General features: G+C 31.3%; 2 protein-coding genes across 2 annotated transcripts in view; one reads left to right on the plus strand and one right to left on the minus strand.

The window, feature by feature from the left end:
• Positions 1-7,926, minus strand: part of LOC130902223 (collagen alpha-1(XI) chain-like) — a 44,844-nt gene extending 36,918 nt beyond the window's left edge. The window contains exon 1 of the mRNA XM_057814171.1: positions 7,461-7,926. The gene's annotated coding sequence lies outside the window, so the exon portion shown is untranslated. The remainder of the gene's footprint in view (positions 1-7,460) is intronic.
• On the plus strand, positions 1,462-22,127 carry LOC130902227 (glutathione-specific gamma-glutamylcyclotransferase 1). Its single transcript, XM_057814177.1, has 3 exons — positions 1,462-9,940; positions 12,947-12,982; positions 18,992-22,127. Exons 1-3 carry the CDS (start codon positions 9,755-9,757, stop codon positions 19,514-19,516), a joined length of 747 nt encoding a protein of 248 aa, XP_057670160.1. The 5' UTR covers positions 1,462-9,754; the 3' UTR covers positions 19,517-22,127.
• Positions 22,128-22,215: the final 88 nt, after the last annotated feature.

A 22,215-nucleotide genomic window follows, 5' to 3' on the forward strand; every position in this document is an offset into this window, starting at 1 on the left:
GAATAAATAGTAGGGATCCTCTATATACAAATCATCTCTCTCTTCTCTGCTATCCCCCACCTTCTCCTTCTAGTATTCCTCTAGAAATCATCTTCTGCTTCCTCCTGTTTGTAGCCTTCTTGTTCCTCCACCGCAGGCTGCTGGGATCCATAAATAATGGCCCCGTAGAATGCTTTGTCTTCTTTCTTTTCTAGGTATTCTATTATTCCCTCTAGATCCTTCATCTTTTCTTGAGATATCTTGTATTTGAACTGAGTTTTCAGTAATTCATCCACATAGGGAAGTTCTTCAAAATTATCATTTTTCTTTCAAACGTTTACTTTGTCCCAATTTATTATAATATCATTTTTCTTTGCTAAAGCTGATGCCTCTTTTACAATACCAGGATTCTTGTGCGAAATATGAATATGTGAAATTTTACTGATTCCAAAATTTTTACCGTTGAGATACTTCTTAGCAAGCTCTTTGAAGTCAATAAAACCCTTAGATTTCATAAAAACAACTGTAAAGGTTCTCTCCACCAAATACTTTAAATGAATCTATTTAGCGACAAATAATTCCATTAGAAAACTGGCTCTTATTCTGTATCCCACAGTTGTCATTCATGTTTTTAGAAATGTAAGCATAAGGAAATGCACGACGGTTGCCGGCGAGTATATATGTTTAATCAACATACGAGATATTATAAATTAACAAAACACATGTTTCTTCACGACTTTTGTATTGTAAAATCTTCATTGTAACTTTTGTTATAGTAAAATTTATTTAAGTACTATTCAAATTCCAAAAAGTTTGTAATAAGTGTATTTATTTTAAAAAGTGTTACAAACTACATTTCTGGCGCTGCGAACAGGATTCTCGTACAGAAGCCACCCGTTTCCTGGTCAATTTCAATTGTTTAACGAGAATTCACCGAACCTAGGAACAGAAGGAAGAGCATGCTGAGTAAAGATAACTCAATAAACAATATGCAAATGAATAACAGTGATATCTCTAGCATTTGTGCTACATTGCCCGAATTTTCCTCGGGAGATAATTTATCAATCTTTATAAAATCATCCGATAACTTAATTGCTTTTCTATCGACACATAATATTACTTCAGCACAAGAATTTCTTTTAAATGCTAATATTATATCTTGTATTAAAGGGAGAACCTAGAGATTATCTGAATTATTCCAACAAATCTATTTGGACAGACGTACGACCTGCCTTATTGGCTAAGTACGGAGACAGACGTTCAGAAGATATTCTAGTTACGCAATCATCGATCAAAAATTAAATGAGATTTTCGACCAATATCAGCAACGTGTGTCGAATAATGTAATTAATTACTCAAACATATTACTTGAAACTGTAATTTTCAAAACCCCTTATTTTAAAAATATGGCCTTTAACTGAACCCTATTGTGAATATTTGTCGTATTTCCAAATTACTTCTCTTTAGTATTCTTTGTCTCGAGATCTACCTGATAATTTTTATTTCTGTGGTCTCCAAGAGCTGTTTCGTTTTTGATGTTTCTGGTCTTGTTTCTGATGTATTGGTCATTTGTATAGGTATTGCAATTCGAATCGATTTATTCGCCAGATCTAGCCCATTACGATTTTTTCTGTTTCTTAACCTTGAAGTCGTGCTTGCAGAAAGAGATTCATATTAGATAAGGTCGTATACGTCTCTTTTGAGAAGAAAGACGACAACTATTATTTGAAAGGGTTACAAAGGCTAGAATATCGTTAGAATAAGTCTATAGATTTAAAAGAAGCCTTTGTCGAGAAATAAAATTGATTATATGAATATCTTATTTATTTGTTAGATTGCAAACTTTTCAAACAACGCTCGTGCGTAGAAATTTTTGTATAACGTGTATATATAAAGCATATACCATATCTAATTCATTAATTTATGAGTCAATTATGACAAATGAGAATATATATTTATATAACAAATGTGGAGCACATACGTTAAACGAATTGTAACAAATAATTGGAATAAACTATTACGAATGCGTGCTTCAATTAAGTAGGCTCCTAATGTTATGGCTATTTAGTCGCATTCTAATTTCAAATAGATTGATAGCCAATTCATCATACAAAGGTCAAGTTATTGAAAATCATCTTATAGAAAATAATTTCATTGGACTCATTTCTCGTGTGTGGGTATTATTGTGAAAATGGCTGTCAATGATAAAAATATGTTGCGTGAAACATCTTTATTAAACATAACACTCGACATAAGAGATAAAAGAGAATTTGTTTCAAAATTATAATCAATTATTGAACCTTAGATGCATAGATAGGATGATATCTTCGGATTAAATAGTAATAAAAATATTGGTTACTATCCAGTGCCTTAAAAAACGGGAAATATTTAGAGCCCAAGGGTGTAAAGGTGTATTCGGAGCTCTTGAAATACGAGGATATATTGAAAAATTCTTAGCCTACTATAGAACCAAACAAAATTTCAATGTCAAAATATTTTATTACCCAACATATTCTCCCCTTAATTGGATACATTTATTACAGCGAACCCGCAATGACCTTTCAAACTTTTTTTCAGTTGAGGAAAGAGATAATAGTCGGACGGAGCCAAATCTGGTGAATAAGGGGGGTGTTCTAGTAATTCAATGTACCTAAATCTCATCCATAGTAACAATTCGGTTTAAAAAGTCTACATCGTTTTGAAATCGAGCACAGATCGAACGCGATGCTTCTACCCTTGCACGCTTTTGGTCAACATTCAAACATTTCAGGATCCATTTGGCAGCAATTTTTCTCATGTGTAAATTGACGTGAACTATATGATGAACGCGTTCGTATGAAATATTCAGTGCTTCAGATATTTGCATATTTGAAATATAAATCAGTTCACTATAGACCCAAAAAATCTAAAACATTTTGAATTAATTTTTTCCTCTTCACGACAGGCTTCTATCCACTGCTTTGCAAAGTCTTCATTTTTTTTTTGAAACCCAAAGTATTTAATACCTGTTTCTTCGGTATTTCGATTGGTGTTTTTAAATGTAGTCACGGCACAACCCGGCATTATGATTTTATATTAAAAAGTACAATCTTTTAAAAGAAATTAAAACCCGTTATATCAACTCTACAATAGTCTTAAATACTGACTAAGCCGAAATTACAAAAAATATCACAAACATGAAAAAACCCGGTATTTACAACTATAAAATAATATTAATGGACATGCAAACATTCTGATTCCAGTGTGACGTCATGTTCGTGGCGTGTCAAAAGAAAACAAGGTTCTCGCTTTCTTCTAGCCAATATCTCCGTTTTTCCAGAAAAGTTAGGCAAATATAACCCTATGACAATCGAAGACGATGGCACCGACTAAATACGTTAGTATGCAGCAACAAATTGAAAAGAATCCAATAAAGGAAGGTACCTGACATTCTATCCAAAATAGGGTTCAATTATAGAAAAAAATTGAAATATTCCATGGATATATTTTCTGTTTTTAGTATATATCACTGAAATCATTTCATCAACCTAAAAGTTATAAGCTGGACATATTGACTCTCTCCAATTCGTTGAGTTCATGTTAATACCAATTGTACCAAGAATCACGCAAAAAGTGTGTTTTTCAGTTTATTTCAAGTAAAATGTAGGTTCTAAAATAAAATGTCTTATTCAATACGTTCATTTTATTCTTTATAGTTTTATAAAACTCAAACTAGTTTCAGAATAGCATTGACAAGATTTAAAAAAAAACCTTCATGAAAGTTAATTGTGATTTAACATACTATTATAGAATGACAGACCAATCGTTGAGCTACAAAACTCAAGTATGGAATCATAGTTAATTTTATTAATAATGTTTAACAATAAATGAAAATTCAAACATATCCAATGCTGTTAATACATATAATAATTCTTTTTAATCATAAATACATTGAGAATAGTAGCGCCACCTATTTATGAGATTACATACATTATTTATTACTTTAATTGCCATCTATTAGTGAAAGTTTGATTTGTAAGTTGTATAACATTCTGTTGCATAAAAAAATCGTATCAATGCTACCTCTAAAATAAAACCTGAAAACATTATTACTACAATAAACGACTTAATTAAACATCCAGCCAAAGAGAAAAATTAAAATCAAAAATCTGGAAAAGTTCTTTTTGGGTTTATTTGGTATGATTAATTGAATATTACGGAATGCATTCAAGGTTTACATTATTTCAAAAATATTCGGAATTTCACAATAATTTTAAAATGAGAAATCCGCTACAACAAAATATCCATCGAAGCTTTGGAAAAAGGCCCCTTTATTCAGTCCAGTTGTTCAATACTGACTTCTATTTAGCAATTTGTGATAACGCGATTTTCTCAGCAAAACAAGATTTACCTTAGTACCTAAGTGCTAATCAATATTTTGCGTCCTGGACTAGATTCGTAACATTTCCAATGAAAATTTTATGAAACTTTGCATAAACTGAGATATTAAGTTCAAACTAATTTGGAATAAAATAACATATGGACGGTATACAACTTTTTCCTGATGAAAAACAACTAACTCAAATATTAGATATCATAGTCAAAAGTTATTTCAATCCCTGTTTTCCAAATTTTGCTATGACATAAAAATTTTTACCTTCCTGTCGCTGTGGCTACAGGCAAAAGAAGACTTGTAGATTAAACATTATTACATTATTGAAATAATATGATATAAAAAAGGAAAACAAATTTGCCCATCATTTCTATCGAATATGAATCCTCTGGAAAATTGATTTTACCGAAATTATTGACAAATTTACTTTCAAGGAAGCCAGCTACTTAATTATTACGTGTAATAGTTTTTGTAAGATTGATTTATGTACTGATTCCACGAAAACTGTTTAAGTTGTCATTTTGATTTAAAATATTTTATATTTTTTAATATCCTGGCGTTTTTTACAATAATAACCAATAAAAAAAATATATAATATTAATATCATATTTGCATTTTTATTAATGTTTTACTTTTTTTCTTAGACGGATAGATGAACTTAAGTCAACGTTAAGTTGCAGTAAGAAATGAAACATTCTGAAAAGGGCGAAATATTAGGTCTTTACACGCTGCCGGCCGACACACTAGGATTGTTCTTGGATGTAACTAGGTGTATTTCACATAAAAATGAGAAATAACATTGATTTATTATACAGTAAAGAAGAATCGCTGTTAATACCAAGGAATATGCGAAATTTTAATCTATAGGGAGCATAGGAGAGCAAAATATTTAAATGCAATTATACCTATAAAAAAATGATAGAGTAGTCGATTATTTATGCAAAATTTTAGACCATGCTGGAGTTAAATTATTTTTGAAATTGCATGTATCCATAATGACGTAAATAATATGGCATACGTATTAAGAGAAGACGATTTGTGGTTTTTAATTGTTTTAAAAGTTTTTAATTGATTCACCAGACATGTATTCATTTTCGAGTGGTACCTTTTTGTGCTCACTTTAAATGTAAATTGTGCGATATACACTTCTATGGCAGCAAAAAGAAAGAAACATTATTGTTTATCGACATTCATTGTTGATAATTCTTGACAGTAACATGCACCTATATAAAATAGTTAAAAGTAAAAAAAAACATCGACGCTTTAAGGCTTGGACACACTTGTCATAGACCACTTCGATCCGACTCCGGTCCGATTTTGCTCCAAAGAACGGATCGGTGCAGGATCAAAAGAGATACTTCTGGGCTATTTCCGATTTGCAGCTTCGCCTCGATAAATTCGCCAGTCTCAAATCAGCCTATTTTCGATTCGATTCTGATTCTGATTAGCGATGCACAAAGTTCTAGGCTAGGAACTCCACCACGAAAAGCCAGAAAAAGGCACTATGACCAAAAATATTCGAAATTATGAGAGAAAGACAAGGAATTTGCAGGTTGGCTTCAAAAAAGTACCAAAGGTAGAGGATATTTTTATTGCAAATCATGTAGGTGGGATCTTAAGTGTGCCGATGGAAGATTTATTCTAAATAAACATGCAAATAGTTTATAGCATGTAGCATGTGTGAAAAAGGAACTTCTATTTAGTGGTTGTATGCTCAGTTTAGTTTAATTAATATTCCACACACATCTGCAATTAATAATATGAAAACCATCCAGAGAAATAGAATTTGCACGGAGACTCTAGAGGGATTGTTGCTTGCTAAAAGATCCATAGCAAACAACGGGCAGCCTAGCGCAGAACATTTAAAATTTTTCAATAAAAATATGTATAATTTCCAAAAATACACATTTTAAGAACAGTTCATGCATTTTTAATTTTAAAAAATCTTCTAAATTGAGGTGCTAGATAGTAGATCTACCAATTTTGCATTTTACATTCTGCCAACTTCTACCAAAATTTGGCACATAATCTACTAATTTTCTAAAATTTGGGTTGGCAACACTGGGTCCATCGTGATGTCCCGATTCACTGTCTATATGGCAATAGCTCGAACTTTCTGCAATGACTGTTAGCTGTCTTCTTAGTTAGTTCAGTTATCTGGTATTTTTATTCTGGTTTAAGCGTTGTGGATTCTTATCAGGACTCTTTGGTAGCCGATTGGAAAATATGATTATAGGGGAAAGTAGCCCAATTTGGTTCGCTGTATTATCCAAAGATCGATAAAATCTGTACGCTTATAGATAGGCAACTTCTTATACGTAGATGCAGACGAGGTTAAGGCAATCGTGCTTCTGAAGTTATTTACATTAAAAGAAGTATTATTTGTTCGATTACGAAGAAACTTTTTTATTTTGATATAAGAATGAAAGCCGTTAGTACGTCCAAACGTAAGTAATTATAGGTCTTATTATATCATTACAAAGATTACTTATCCTTTTACAATTGTATGAAGTTATGTTAGTCCGACGGTTTTGTATAATATTAAGTATTAAAGTATTAAAATAATCAAAATGCCCAAGTTGGACCGAATGTATGAATGTAGTCGTAAGTATAGGGTTCCAAAGGTGACTATCAAGAGGCATGATGATGAAAAAAATGTTCTACAGAAATGGAAAGAATTATTTCTGAGCATATCTTTCACCTTGAAGAATTCTAGTTTTTGATGTTGCAGAAAAATATGTATTATCACCTTGTTCCAATACAGATAAAAAAATTGTTAGTAAAAAATGGTTTTACTCATTTTTGAAACTAAATTAATTCCCATTTTCTCTCCGAAGGTGCCCCAATGGCGAGAGCCATAGGCTTTGATAATGAAAGTGTTAACAATTTTTTGGATCTTTTAGAACGAATTGTTGATAAGCATAAATTTACAGCCGACACTATATTTAACGTGGACAAATCTGGTTTCCCAAAAATAGGGAAGCACCAGGTAGGAAGTCTAACAAGTGGGGAGCGTGGCGTCAACACAACTATGGTATGTGCAGTTAGTGCTACCGGTGCAAATATTCCACCAATGATAATTTCTTAGGATAAAAAATTTCATACTGACCTTAAAATTGGAGCGCCTCCCGCCAGTATTGTTATGATTTCGGACACAGGATATATTAACTCAGGTCTCTTTGTTGAATGGCTGATGCATTTCCAAAAACATATAAACTGCAATGTATATAATAATGTTCTCCTACGGCTTTATGGCCATACAACACACAGCAAAAATTTCCGGCTTATGAGTTTGCTCATGGAATCGTCTTACTTCAATTGCCTGGTCATACCACCCACCGTTTACAGCCTTTGGATATATCATTTTTTGGTCCTTTGCAGATTTATTTTACACAAGCTTGAGAAACGTTTCTATGCTTATTTAAAGGGAAAAAAAAATATAAAATGCAAATGTCAAAATTACTTAATGAGGCATATGGCAGTGCGGCCACTATGGGAATTGCAGAAAATGCCTTCCGTACTTCCGGAATTGGGCCAGTAAATAGATTTGTATTCAACCAATTTGCACCAGCCGATATATTTCAACCTACAACTTCTGTTATAACTTCTAGCAGTAATAATGATGAAGATAGAGATAGTTACAACGAGTATAAACGATTTAGGAGAGTTCATAAATAAATATCACCGCAAACACAGAAAAATAAAAATCCAGATGGTCCTTCGTCTTCTCGTTGAGCGTCAATAGCTCAGAAAGCAGTGGAAATAACAAGCAGCTTTTATCAATCGCACTTAGACAAAATAAACTTAAAAAACTTTGAAAAAATAATTTCACCAAAGTTTGACAAAATGCCGAAACATAAAACAGAAAATAATAGTCCATGGTTTTGTGCATTGTGTGGAAAAAACAAGAAATAAGATATGAAACAATGTATGAAATTTCGCACTGGCGGTTCAAAGAAGAGAACCAGTTTTCTATATTGGAACGATGACAAGATTTATTTGAATTCATCTTTTACTATTATAAACGGTATTTAAAATTTAATAAATGCTTTTATTTTGAAGATACACTTTTTCCGTGTTTTTATATAGTGAATATTATAAAATTTGTTTAACTTAGGCCACCCCTACATTTTGTATGAGTAGGTCCATATTTCACTGCAACCTGTGTCTGGTTACTTCATCTTGTACCCTTCTTCTTGTTGCTTCGTTCCTTATATCATGGATACATTCATTTTTCAGTTTTAGAGTATGATTACCATCAGATTGATATTGGTTTGTAGTCTTCCACTGGACCAGATTCCTTTGTTCAGATGGCATAGTATAGATCGATCCATAAACGGTTCACGAGGGTCTAGAAAATGTTCTACATCTACTGCATATATGTTATGAGAACAGTTTCATTCTAATAGATCAGGTTTTTCTAAGGAAAGTGAAGATTTCTTAGTTGCATCAGCTCAGAATATCCAGATTCAAATATATTATAATAATATTAGTTTACAGGATCGCTAAATGATATATATCATTTTTATTCATTCTACCTAGATACCTCACCATGAACTATACTAAATTTTCTCTAAATCTCCTGAATACATTATTTCATCTTAACTACTAACTATAATTTTAACTACAAGTTAAAGTAAACTTAATTACCAAAACTATATCTTACTAAGTGCTTTCTTGTTGACTATTGTACTGTACTAATTATTGTGCTTATTGATTATATTATTGATTATGTTGTTGTTAAGTTCTGTAATCTTCTTCTGATTGAATCCATTTAATTTCTTATTTTTCCTTAGAATTCCTTGGCTTTCACATATTTCTTAGTAAGTACAACATCAAAGATTGTAGCTTGGGTATCTATGATTTGCATCCTAAACTTTTACCCACTGCTCCATTTTTTTCATGATAGGAATGGACCCATCTTGGTTTCTCCCTGTTCATCATCAGGCGCTTAAAAATAAATTTCATTATTTGTCTTACCTTATCATCTTTGCTTGATGGGTTATAGTCATTTTTTTGCTACATTCTAGTCACTTTTCTCTTTTTAAGAAACAAATTTTTTCATAAACAGTTGCGTTCCAAAACATTGTCATAAATGATTCGATGTGTTGATAAATAGAAATTTCTCAAGAAAATTTATAAGAAATATAATAGCATAAAACAAACTTAGGCCTCTCAGAAACGTCCATATAACTCGATTGCTAATCGTCTACTGTTATTCACGTGGTATAAAATTATTGACACATATTATTTTTAAACGGATCCCCCACTATACTCTCGCCAACGAAAAGAAAAATTATATCGAGAATCAAGAAGCGAGAAGTTAATGTGAATTCGCGATTGAGTCTACGTTGTGTTCTGTGATCGACTCGAACGGTGTATTGCATCAGATATTTTACAAATATGAACATAGCGGAACTCGAAAACGAAATTTTTAACGAAGATACTAAGGCCTTATGGGTTTTTGCTTACGGGTCTTTATGTTGGAGACCCGGATTTGATTTTAATAAAGCAATTACAGGATTTATAAAAGGATATGAGAGACGATTTTGGCAAGGAAATATTATACATAGAGGAACAGAAGAAAAGGTGAGTTGATATATATTTGACATGAATATTGTATGACGCAGGAACAATTTTTTGATTGCCTAAAGAAAACATTCTAAGTACTTTATTAAAATTTTTATAGCACGGAACACATATATTATTATGTGGAAGGGGGTAATGATGCAGACATATGTTTGAAAGGAATAGTACAACAAACAAATAATTTTCACAGATTTTCAGAAAAAATATTCTATCTTAATTATTATCTAAAAATAATAATTTTCTTCTCATTCAGTCATATAAAATGGAATAAAAAAGAGATGGACTTAAATATTTTTCGTATTTTATTTTAATTTATTATATTTTGAATTTGAAGTTTTCAAATACGTTCAGATGGTACTAAAGGAGAGGACATAAAAAATAAATTTTGAAACTCCTTCAATAACATTTAATTCCAAATTTTATATATATAAAAGAAAAGGAAAGTTTCAAATATAAATCGTTTTGGGGAATATTGAATCAAAAATCCAAAGCAATTGATAAATATTCTAATCAATATTTATGGAATAGATTATGATAAGGAAAACAAATGTTCAGATTTATTTAACTTATAACTAATTACTAATACTAGTAAATATCACGTTTTTGAATAGAATTTCGAAAAATTGTTCTAATTCATAAAATGTTGATAAATATATACGAGATGTGGCAAAAATCCACTGAATTATTTTTTTAAGAATAAAATAATATTAAGATTTGAATTAATTTTCGTTTTGCGCTTCTACCAACGTCGAAACCACAACTGGAGGCATTATTGGAATCACTTCGATCTGGTATGTGGTGGTTTTCTCAATATCAGGAATAGGGCTGAAAAATTCCTGTTTTAGTACATTTTTCTATTTTAGGGAAGAGGTATAAGGAGGATGTGGATTGAAAATAAAAGTCTTAGCGTCCAAAAAGTCGCGAAGAAGAAACACAACGGTCCTTTTTTAGGTTTCTTTATTCGCAGATCGGTTCTCGAACATTCCAATATTTGATCGATAAATACTGATTTTATATCTCAGGGTCATAGACGTAGACATATTTTGAAATTTTGTATGCTTCTTTTGCAATTTTGTCTCAACTTAAAACTTAATGCGTTGCTCAAGATCTAGATGTCATGAGATATGTTGCAAACACGATCTCATCAAAGCGGTTATATAGGGTTAGTTTGAAATTAGGAAATATCCGAATATCAATGGAAAACAGAAAAATATTTCTAAAGTTGTGGACCATATTTTCTAGTTGAAACAAAATATACAGAAAGGTCTTGAATTGCGTAGTGTATATCTGTACATTAGATCAGTTAATGATGTCTTTAGACCTCTAGACTAGCATTGTTATGAAGTTCTTAGGCTTAAATTTCCAAGTTTATAGGCCCTCTAATTATTACGTACTAAAATTCGAGTTACATAGATCCAATGAACTGCAAACAGCATGTTAAACGACAAGAATTTTATTCTATTAATAACGTTTAACCCATGAAAATTTTGTACCACAAAAAAATTTTAACAGAAGAGACTAATGACATCATAATAGGCTACATCATTTTACTACCGAAAACTAGAGATAAAGTGGATAAAAATTTTTAAAAACGTGTTTTTGAACATATTTTATTATTCTGAACCCAAGAAATGGTAAGAAATTATCTAACTATTATAAAGTTCACCTAATTAGAAAACAAGTGACCAAAAATTGTGATGTAAGTCCACGTTTGAGCCCAGACGCGCATCGTTCGTTTTGAAATCGAAGTCCCAAAATGTTTTTAAATTGTCTTCAACTAATTCGAAATAATATAATCTTAATAAGTAATTCATTAAAAAAAATGAAGTAGTTTTTAAAGCGCCAAAAAAACTCATAAAATTGACGTTTGAGCGTCGACGTGCATCGTTCTTTTTGAAATCGAAATCTCAAAGTGTTTTTAAATTCTCTTTAACTAATGCGAAGGATACTTAATAAGGAAAGTATTAACAGACAATAGTTATATAAATATTTTTCATAACGCCAAGAAACATTCATAAGTTGTACGTTTTAACGCTGACGCGCATTGTTTGTTTTGAATTCGAAGCCACAAAGTTTTTCAACTTCTCTTCAACTAATGAAATTGTGATGTAAGTATTTTTTATGATGTCCAAAGAATTCGTGAAGATTACAACACCAATAATTAAAGAATATTTGAAGATATTTTGGGGCTTCGATTTCAAAACCAACGATGCGCGTCAGCGCTCAAACGTAAACTTCATGAACTTACATCACAATTTTAGGTCACTTGTTTTCTAATTATGTGAACTTTATACCGGTTGAATAATTTATTTTTTTCTTAGGTCTTCGGTTCAGAATCGTTTTTTTATTTAATTTATCTCTGCAAATTACGATCCTGTACAACGTATACATCAATTTCTACTTTGTGAACATTATTTTTGAGATATTCGGTATTCCCATGAGAAAAAATCTAACAATGTCAAGTCCCGTGAACGGGGTGGCTATTTTAATGCTCTCTTTTATTTTTTTTCGGCCACTGTGTATACCTCTCCCTCATACCATATCCGCCAATTATATCACTTTGCTTTATGACAAAATACATTTATTTGGATATGCGATGGCTGAGGGGTCAATATTTTCTTAACCTGATTTAATCTATAGCATTCAAACTACTATATTCCATGGGGTATTTCATTTAAAATATTCATCATTGCGGTGACTACGCTCTCCAAAATCACCCTATAGCAATCATGCAACACGTGTTAAAATATTCATATTTTTTCCGTTTTCATTTAAATGTTTTCATACTTCAAACTAGTAGCAGAAAGGCAAGGAAAAATGAGTAAATATTTCCATTGCTCGTTTTAACATACAGTGTGAGTAATCGCTGCTATATTAATTGATTCACTATATTCTTTATCACATCTCTTCACATCACAGATCCTGTCTTAAATATACTTGAATCTACAGTTTGTCTTGAAAATTTTCATTTTGTAAATTAACCACAACAATTGCTTTTTGTTTCAGCCAGGACGAGTAGCAACATTAGTTGAAAATATGCAGGTAACTAATATCAAACTAAACTTAATTAATATATAACTGTATAGAAGGTTAAACGAAATAATTCCACTCAAGCGACATAAAGAAATAATTTTATTAATATAACCTTGTCCTTACTAGATACACATCAAAAGTGAAGATCCATATTGTAGACCGGGAGCTGATTCAAGTACGAGGACAGCATTTTATATGTAATTTTGAATTTAAAAAATTTGATTCTGGTGGTGTCAATTGAATTCAGGGAGAAATTATTTAGTTCTATTTTAATGAATAATGGAAAAAGTTATAAAGAAATATGATGTGGATGTTTCAATGGGAAGATTTTATTAATATTACAAAAACAATAGTCTTTATCACTTTCTTAGTCTTCAAATATTCGATTCTTTTTAAGCGAGTTTTCTGGGAATGCTATTAAAGTTTTTTTATATTTGTATAAGTCATATAGTATCTCTTATAATTCTAAAAAATATCAAAGGGTTGTTGTGGTACAGTCATATGAAAGAAATCATTTTTTCATGGAATTAATTCAATGATGATATTAAGCAAAACACTTCTGACATAGAGGAATATGTTTTTGAAGCGGTATTTTTAAAGATTCGGTTCTCGAAATTCGTGGCACAGACATCTTCCTTCATTGATCGCTTCCTACGCCAAGGGTACTATAAATTGTAGGAAAGATCTTTTCTTTATAGATTATTACCAATGTGTTTAGTCATTATAATGGGGCGGTTGGAAATCTCCCTCTATTTATAACCTTAACGTCTCGATCATCGATCAAATACTGCAGCATTTAGATAGATATTCACCTCTCTTCAGTTTATCCTTGATTTTTGGTGAATATTCTCTATTGGGATTATAAGATCCTACTGGCTCGTAATCTGTATTGTGCTGGATTTGTCGAAGTAATAAAGTCATCAAAACAAACTGTCTTTTTCCTTTCACATGTTTCAGTAGCATATACTCCTCCAAAGTCGACCGCTCTCCGAATTTTGTAATACTTATAATGAGTTTGAGAGTAAGTAGTCTGCTGATTTTTTGGTCATGCAAAATGCTGTTCTGCTTATATCATTCTAAGAAACAACTTGAATAAAAGAATGATACCCATTCTGTTAGTAGAACTTTTATTTCGTCTTTTCACTGATTACATTTTTGGACTTCCTATCAATAATTTATTTCACCAAACCTTCTAAATAACCAGCAAAACACTTGAAATCTTCTGATAGAACACACAAAATCTATATTTTTTTATGGTGAGATTGACATTTTTAGTAATTTGTTGAAAATTTGTCAATTGATTTCAAATACCAAAACAAACGGATCAATAGCTCAAGAATAATCAATCTGCATCAACAATTTTAGTCAAATCACCGAATTTAAGAACTACTTGATGTAACCAGATGATTTGAAATTGGAATGATATACAAGAATGATTCAAGAAAATGAATATGTGAATAAGAAACACGATATTGTTATCGTGGAATAGAAATAACATTAAATAGCTTTTTCTTGAGTGGAGGGACTTTTTTTTTATAATAATGGATGATGATATATATGGATGAACGGAGATGTTTTGAGTAAGGTCACAGCAAATGTTTATCTCAAACATGTTATTACACTAACTATTCAGCCCATGAGATTAGCAATTGATTTTTATGACCATCAATAGTCGACAATATAGTAACATAAGCACAAATCCAAATACGTTGGAAGAGACAAGTGCTTGAAGTCCAAATTGACCAGCAAACTCACAAAATATGAATCCGAGTGGTATATGATTGGCAGAGTAATATTTGAAAGACCTAACTCACTAATTAAAAGTAAGTTATATCCATTGAAAAGGTATAAAACAGTTTTCCATTTCATTCAATTTAACTCTTTCAATTTCATGATGAATGAACACACTATTGCAAAATAAAGGAAAAAATTCACATAAAATGTTTAAAAATTCCAATGCACCGAACAATAATCTTTAGTCCGTTAAACTTCTTACCAAACATCATATTAATATAATACACAAAAAAAAACAATGTTTCGAGTACAAATAAATCATGTTTGTACTGATAAGTGAGCGAAAACAAAAAGCGTTTCCTACTTATGTTGATACATTGTTTTACTTTGTAACACGAGTTTATTTCACGACTAAAATTAGTATTATCACGACTTTTTAGCGTGATCAGTAACATTTATATAGATATTATAGTCCAGGAAATGAAGCCTGAACGTGACCGTTCATGGGATTATGTTCATACCACTAAGTTCAAAAAGTGAAATAATGATAGAAAAGTGTTAGGCACCATTGCTTGATATGATAAAGGGAGAATTTGCTAAAATGCGGTGGTATTCGAAAAATAAGAAGATACTTTTCCATCAAGACACATCTTGGTGATAGCCATGTCTACAATTCACGAATTGCATTTCAAATTGGTTAACTATCAACTGTATACACCAGATCTGATCCCAGCGATTTTTTCTATGACTATGACGTAAACGACTATTATTTGGAAAGATTAAAAAGGTTAGAGAATCACAGCAAAAAATATATAGATTCAAAAGGAGGCTATGTTGAAGAATAAAAATGATCATGGAAAAATAATATCTTGTTTCTTTTCAGTCGCATTCGTAGAAATGTTCTGAGATCTTATTGGTGATTCCTAGTAGGTACTGATTCTATTATCTTTACAATTTATTAATTTTTCTTTATTTTTATTTTCCAATTTCGGCCTCACCAATTATTTGCATCTCATTCTTTTTAAGAAATTTAGTTTCTAATCTTTCAATTCCAAATTAACTAAAACCAGCTATTTTCAGATTGTCTTACAGACAAGTATATTTGAATTCGAAGCTGATCCAGGCTTCTTTTTGATAAGTTTTAGAAAAATGGTTTATGGCATAATGGCTGGATATCGTGCTACATTAAGTTCGAGCTCAAGCTCATCCAAAGAGGAAAATATTATTGCCCTAAGACGAAAAGTATACAGAAAAAACTATTTGGAAATATATAACAGCTTGGATTTTTCATAAACTGTATCGGCTTCAGATTCGTAACATTGTAGCTCGTTGGCCAGATTCCGTTCACGAACATTCAATACAGAGTTTTGAGAAGATAGTTTGAGGAAGGTCACTTTGGAAGACATCTTTTATAAGAGCAAGGAACATCGTAGAAATAAAAATTGTGCATCAATCATGTTAAACCTTCAATACTTACGATTGAAAATGATAAAAATATTTATTGAATAGAATAATTGACGTGAAAAATTGAATTGAAGAATTAAATTGGCAACACCATGCCACCAAAGATCAAGCCCAAAGAAGTGTTAGCGATAAAACAACACTCACTTCTACGTTTTATTTTGTTTCTTTTTTTAACGACACATATTGGACAAGAACAGAGTAATGTCAACCTTTTTTTAACATCATATAGGAGCCTTTACTCTTTACTTGAGATACCGTTACAAATCAATTATGGGACTTCACTATACCAATTGAGTTAAAGCACTCAGTAATCTAATATAAAGGAACATATGCGGTGGGATGTGAAACCGATCATAATTTGTTTATTTTCCACTGATGCTTGTTGTTCACAATTAAGTTGAGTACAAAATGTTTCGAAAGCAAACTTTATTTGAGTCATAAATAAGCTCTTTTGAAATACAAATTTTTCAATGGCTGTTTTTAAAAATCTACTACGATAATATTTTTAAAGATATTTTTAGCTTTTTTATTTTAGATTCTAGCGTTGTAACCTTCACATAATTTACGTCAATAAAGAAAGGCCTACCAACAAAAGTTTAATTTCAAAAGAAATATTCCCTTTTAATTCATGTTTTTTAATGTTTGTAACGAGAATCTACTGCAATCATATTTTTGTAGATATTTTTAGCTCTTCCGTCTTAAATTTTTACACCAGCTTCTTTGTGTCGATTCTTCTCGCTAAATCCTTTTTCATTTTGCTCTATCTATTGAAAAAAAATTTAAATATTTAACAAAACGGAAACTTAATTAGATAGAGGAAATTGATGGTAGTTAGTTATTCCACGCTATCAGATGGGAGATACATAAAATACTTTGAAATATATTGTCACAATCGGAATTCACTGTTGAAAAATTTTATCGATATATTATTTTGCAATTTTTAGACAAAAATGAGTTTGGCATCTATAAGCGCCTGATTGGTAGACATGAAATCTTATTTTTATCAATGTTTCAATAATGATATAATAATGTAATAATAATGTTATTTAGTTGATCAATTTGTAAATTGAATAATACATTGTTTCCTTCAGATTAAGAATACGTCTTACCCACATATTGATATAAACATATTATTTTTGATCTTATTTGAGATAAGGATACATTCCATAAATGGACATAATAATTATGGCAAAATGACGACCCGAAATGATAATAAAAATGAAAATTTATATCTGTACTAGTCAGGTTCTCAGGCGACGGTAAAAAACGCATGTAAAATTCAGATTAACCTCAGCCTGTATGTTATTTGATTCCGTGATATTAGGCGATGGATTTTAATAAATTTTTGTCTTTTTTATATTCCTGAAAACTCTAATCTAATCGCGTCTGTAGGTTTTAGAGGTATTCTATAACAACAATTGTTATTTGTATCTTTTTCTTCGAGAAATGTAAGGTTTCTCTCAAAATGATGGAACTAATATTCTGCAGTTGATGATACCTGCTCATATAATTATTTTCCGAGGACGCTACGTCTTAGTTTTACAGATACAGTTTGGATTTTCCTAAATTTTAAAATGTACACTCTATTTCATTTAAATAAAAAGTAACTTTATCCGAAAAGGGTTTAGTTCTTTTCCAAAATCTCTTGGACAATATATGCATCACTCACTCATATATGTCTGCTAATTCTCTATTTTCAAAAACCCTATCACTAACAGTACCTCATGAAATGTGTTTTTCCGATATTTTGCATTTCCTAAAGTACTTGATCCATCCATCCCTATGCCAATTTCGTCTAACAAATTAAGTGAGAACAATTCCAATAAAGAATTTGATAAACTAGACAATTCAATACAAACGTACAAAGAAATGTAAAAAATGGAGACAACATTTTTGGAATATAATGCTGAACAATTGATTAAGATGCAATGTTTCAGTTTTACTGAAAAAACGACGAACGTTGATTCTAATACATTATTCAGATTGGTGGCCAGATCTGGTGGATATAACCAATTCTAAGTCCTATTTGCGAATTTTAGCAATAACTGAAGTGTGTGATGGTGCGACGTCCACATTTTTTCTTCACTTTATCAAGCAATGATTTTCAAAGACAACCTATAAATATAATCCTATGACTATCCCAAAAAACGGTTGCCACACTTTATCCGTCAGTTTTGTCTTAAGGAGTCCAGTGGTGGATTTTGCTTAAACTGCGTCAATATGGACTGGAAGTTGTTCATTGCCCTTTTGGTCCAAGATGAGTAAACATGTCACTCAACGTGCGGATAGGTAATGCATGCAGAAGTCAGTCAGTATATTTCAAATACATTGGTTTGATCTGCCAACACCCTCTTCTATCTCTCTAACCTTAATTCGGCGGTCCTTTACTACCATTTGGTGAACTTTTTCGATAATATCGTAAATTGTCGCAGTTTTCTACCTTACTAAATGCACATCGTCAGTCAAGCTGATACGATCACGTTTAAATTCAGCTGCACAATCTTTGCGATCGTAAATTATGTAGATACTGTGTATTTCCGTACACAGTATCTAAGACCTCTCTCATTCATTTCAAAACAAATAACTCGATTTTTTCCATTTTCAGAAAAATCTTCCCAACGACTTACATATACGGCTTTCGAATGAAAATTAAACATCCAATATAGCTTAGTGAGAATCTCTCCACCTGCGCAAATATATTTCTCAACTCATATAAATGCTGAATGTAATTATTTTATCTGAATAATGTATACTTTAGACCATAACTTCTTATGATTTGTATCATTATTGTGCTTTAAATATTTATTTTAATTATTTCAGGGCAGAGTCCACGGAATTGCATTCGAAATTAGTGGAGATGCAGCTATACCATACCTCTCACGACGGGAATGCAAGCTAGGAGGTTATATATCACATTTCACTACTTTCTATCCAGCAAATGGAAATCCTTTCAACGTTCTGCTATACGTAGCGACGTCGAATAATCCTCATTGGCTAGGTCACGCAGAGGCGAAAACTATAGCACGACAAGTAATAAATAGTAAAGGGACATGCGGAAGTAATGTAGAATATGTTATTAGGTTAGCTAATTTTATGAGAGAGCATTTCTCAGATGTACCAGATTTTCATTTATTTGAATTAGAAAAAGAAGTATTGGATTTAATTGAAAATGAAAGACTGTGTTTAAAAACTCTAATGGGTGATGGAGAAGGATGTATTAGTTTTGTAAAAAAGAACGTCGATCGAACATCAACTAGGCAGCTACAAGAAGATGAAGGAAGATTGGATAATTTCCAGTTTTCAACAAGAATTCAAGGAACGAAATTGCGTTGCTTGAATCTTTAACTAATTATATTTGTATTAATTCTGTGATTATTTATCTGTATTGTTAATTATTTTCGCAAATGAAGACACTTGAAAAATAATATTATAAACATTAGCTTAAGATAAAGTCCAAGTCAGAACAAACTTCCAAGTAGAATTGTTTGATTTTCTTAAGGTTTACGAAAATAACTGACTAATTTACTAAATTAAGAATAGAAAACAACAAATAGTTTTCGATAAATGCAACTGTAGTAATCCAGTCAAAGTTCATAGTGTTAGGTTCAAAATTAGTTTAGTACATTTTATTATTGAACAAATAAATACGGACTGAAGCAAAGACGTACCCCTAACATTGAAAGTGAATTAAAAAAAATATTATTTTAGCATCGAAAAGGTTCAATTGAGAAAAAGATTTAAGTTTGTTTAAAACAACGAATCATTTAAGTAATGTCCATAGCAGTTAGTTCTTTATTTCTGCATAACTCTGCGAATCATTTGTTGTATAAAGCGGCCAACTACTTGACAAATTGCATGCTTCTTCAAAGTTTCTAAGGCATTGGGTCGGTGTTTACATAGTTCAATCCCGACGCAACCTCCAACAAAATTATTCGCACGGTGTAAAATCAAACAAACGCGTGTGCCATAGAATGTCAGTATATCAAGAGATCATGGACCAGGGAACATTTTTCTCTTTAAAAACAACTATCGAGTTCCTAGCAGTGCCACTATCCTACTGTAACAACGCTAGAGAAATTATTGGAACACCAACATTTTCCTTCTCAAAGAAATAAATTCCAATTATGCTTATTACACACTAAACTGTCACATTCTCATTTCAAAAGCTTTCAATGAGCTACCCTTGAATTCACACCTCTCCATTAACGCAAATTCTGCTAATGAACAAATAAAAATATGAAAATACTCCTCATCACTGAACAAAATTTTCACATATCTGTACTTATTACCTAACCTAAAACTGGGCTAGAAATGGAATCTTTTATAAAAAAAATTTACAAGAAATACTTCATACGAGTAGAACAAGACGACATATTACATTACAAAAATCGTACAATTCTACTGATACTTACAAAAATAGTCTCGTGGGATCTCAGAGATGTGACAGTGAAAAATTCTCTAAGTGTTGGAGAAAGAGAAAGTGGAGAAAACCAATCCAGCCGGATAGTCATACCAGAGGAAAAAGGTAGCAGGGGTGGGAATGTGCGAGTTCAAACACGTTCGAGTAACACTTCAACCGGTTGTCTAGGGATTCCCCAGATGACGCGCGATTACTGGAGTATTAATCCACGCTCCAACAAATCGAATACACACGTTTTTTAAATGGTTATAAGCGTTTTGATTCGACTCTAAAAATCTTAGCCGTTAAGAAAATCAAGTACGTCTACTCATTGTTCAATCGACTCTATAGTTTATGTTTTGATGTATATAATTTACCAAATAAAGTTATATTAGTTCCTATTTATATTAGATAATTGTTCATAGTTATGACTTTATATATATTTTTCATAAACTCAAACCAAATTTAAAACTTGAATATGAAAATATTTTTGACGATTTGAAGACTGCAATAACTTTGTATAAGATTGAAATTTTCAGTATTGTCAAATAGGTTAATTTAGTTACATACACAAAAGCGTCGGATTAAGAAGTAGTGGGGCCTGGGGCTAAAATCGACCCGGGGCCCACTTAAGGAAATTTAAGGAAATCAACTTTTTTAAATAAAATATATTAGTTTCAAATTAAATGTTTATAAGTAAATATAAATTCAAATCTCATTTAATAAACTGTATAAAAATTTTATTTAATAAACTCCTTTCTCGATTTAGTTATGGCAAAATTTTCATTTAGGTATTTCATCAAAATTCATATTCTGTAACAACTCATTTTCAATGCACAGCCTTGTTAATGACGACAATCGCTCATCTACATTATAGAGCGATGTACATTTTTTATTCTTTTTAAAACGGTAGGCTATAATTCGGAAAAGTTTCCATCATATCTAATGCAAGTTGTAGATCATTAGACTATATTTCTACTAGATATTTTACTCGCACTTCTAGCTCACCATTTACATTTTGAATGCATGTAATATGTAATTTATTATTATTTAGAGTATAAGATTATTAATTATATAGAGTAAAAAATTAGTGTGCGGATTAAATTACACAAAAATGCAAATTTTGCTGTAGATCCAATATTGCTTCTAAAATAAATGATCAAATTAGTATTTTGCGGAGCCCCTACGGGCTCGGGGTCTGGGGCTTCAGCCCCCGCTAGACCCTCCCTAAATCCGACGCTGATACACACCCATACAAATATATTGCATGAGTATAATTGGTTGTCTCAAATTACATAACGTGTACTATTAGTTACCTATCATAATGTTCACATTGCTCTTAATTATACATTTTAAATGCAAAATTGCTCCTTTTCTAATAACAAAAGTGTAAAAAAATGTGACAAAAAAATTGAACTGCCATCTTGTTCTTTAAAATGTTTATATTGAAATTTCTGTGCTGCATAGAATAGGTTCCAAATCCGTATAAGAAAAGTTTAACGTGAGATGTGAATATGAATACTTTTACTCTATATAAAATATATTTTTTTAATTCTTCTTCATCTTTTTCTTTCAATAACACCTTATCGTGTATGTGGTTACTCGTTTCTTGCCCATTTGTTCCCTGGTATTCTGTCGACATGAT

Source organism: Diorhabda carinulata, chromosome X (genome assembly GCF_026250575.1).
Source record: "Diorhabda carinulata isolate Delta chromosome X, icDioCari1.1, whole genome shotgun sequence".
Taxonomy (NCBI): Eukaryota; Metazoa; Arthropoda; class Insecta; order Coleoptera; family Chrysomelidae; genus Diorhabda; species Diorhabda carinulata.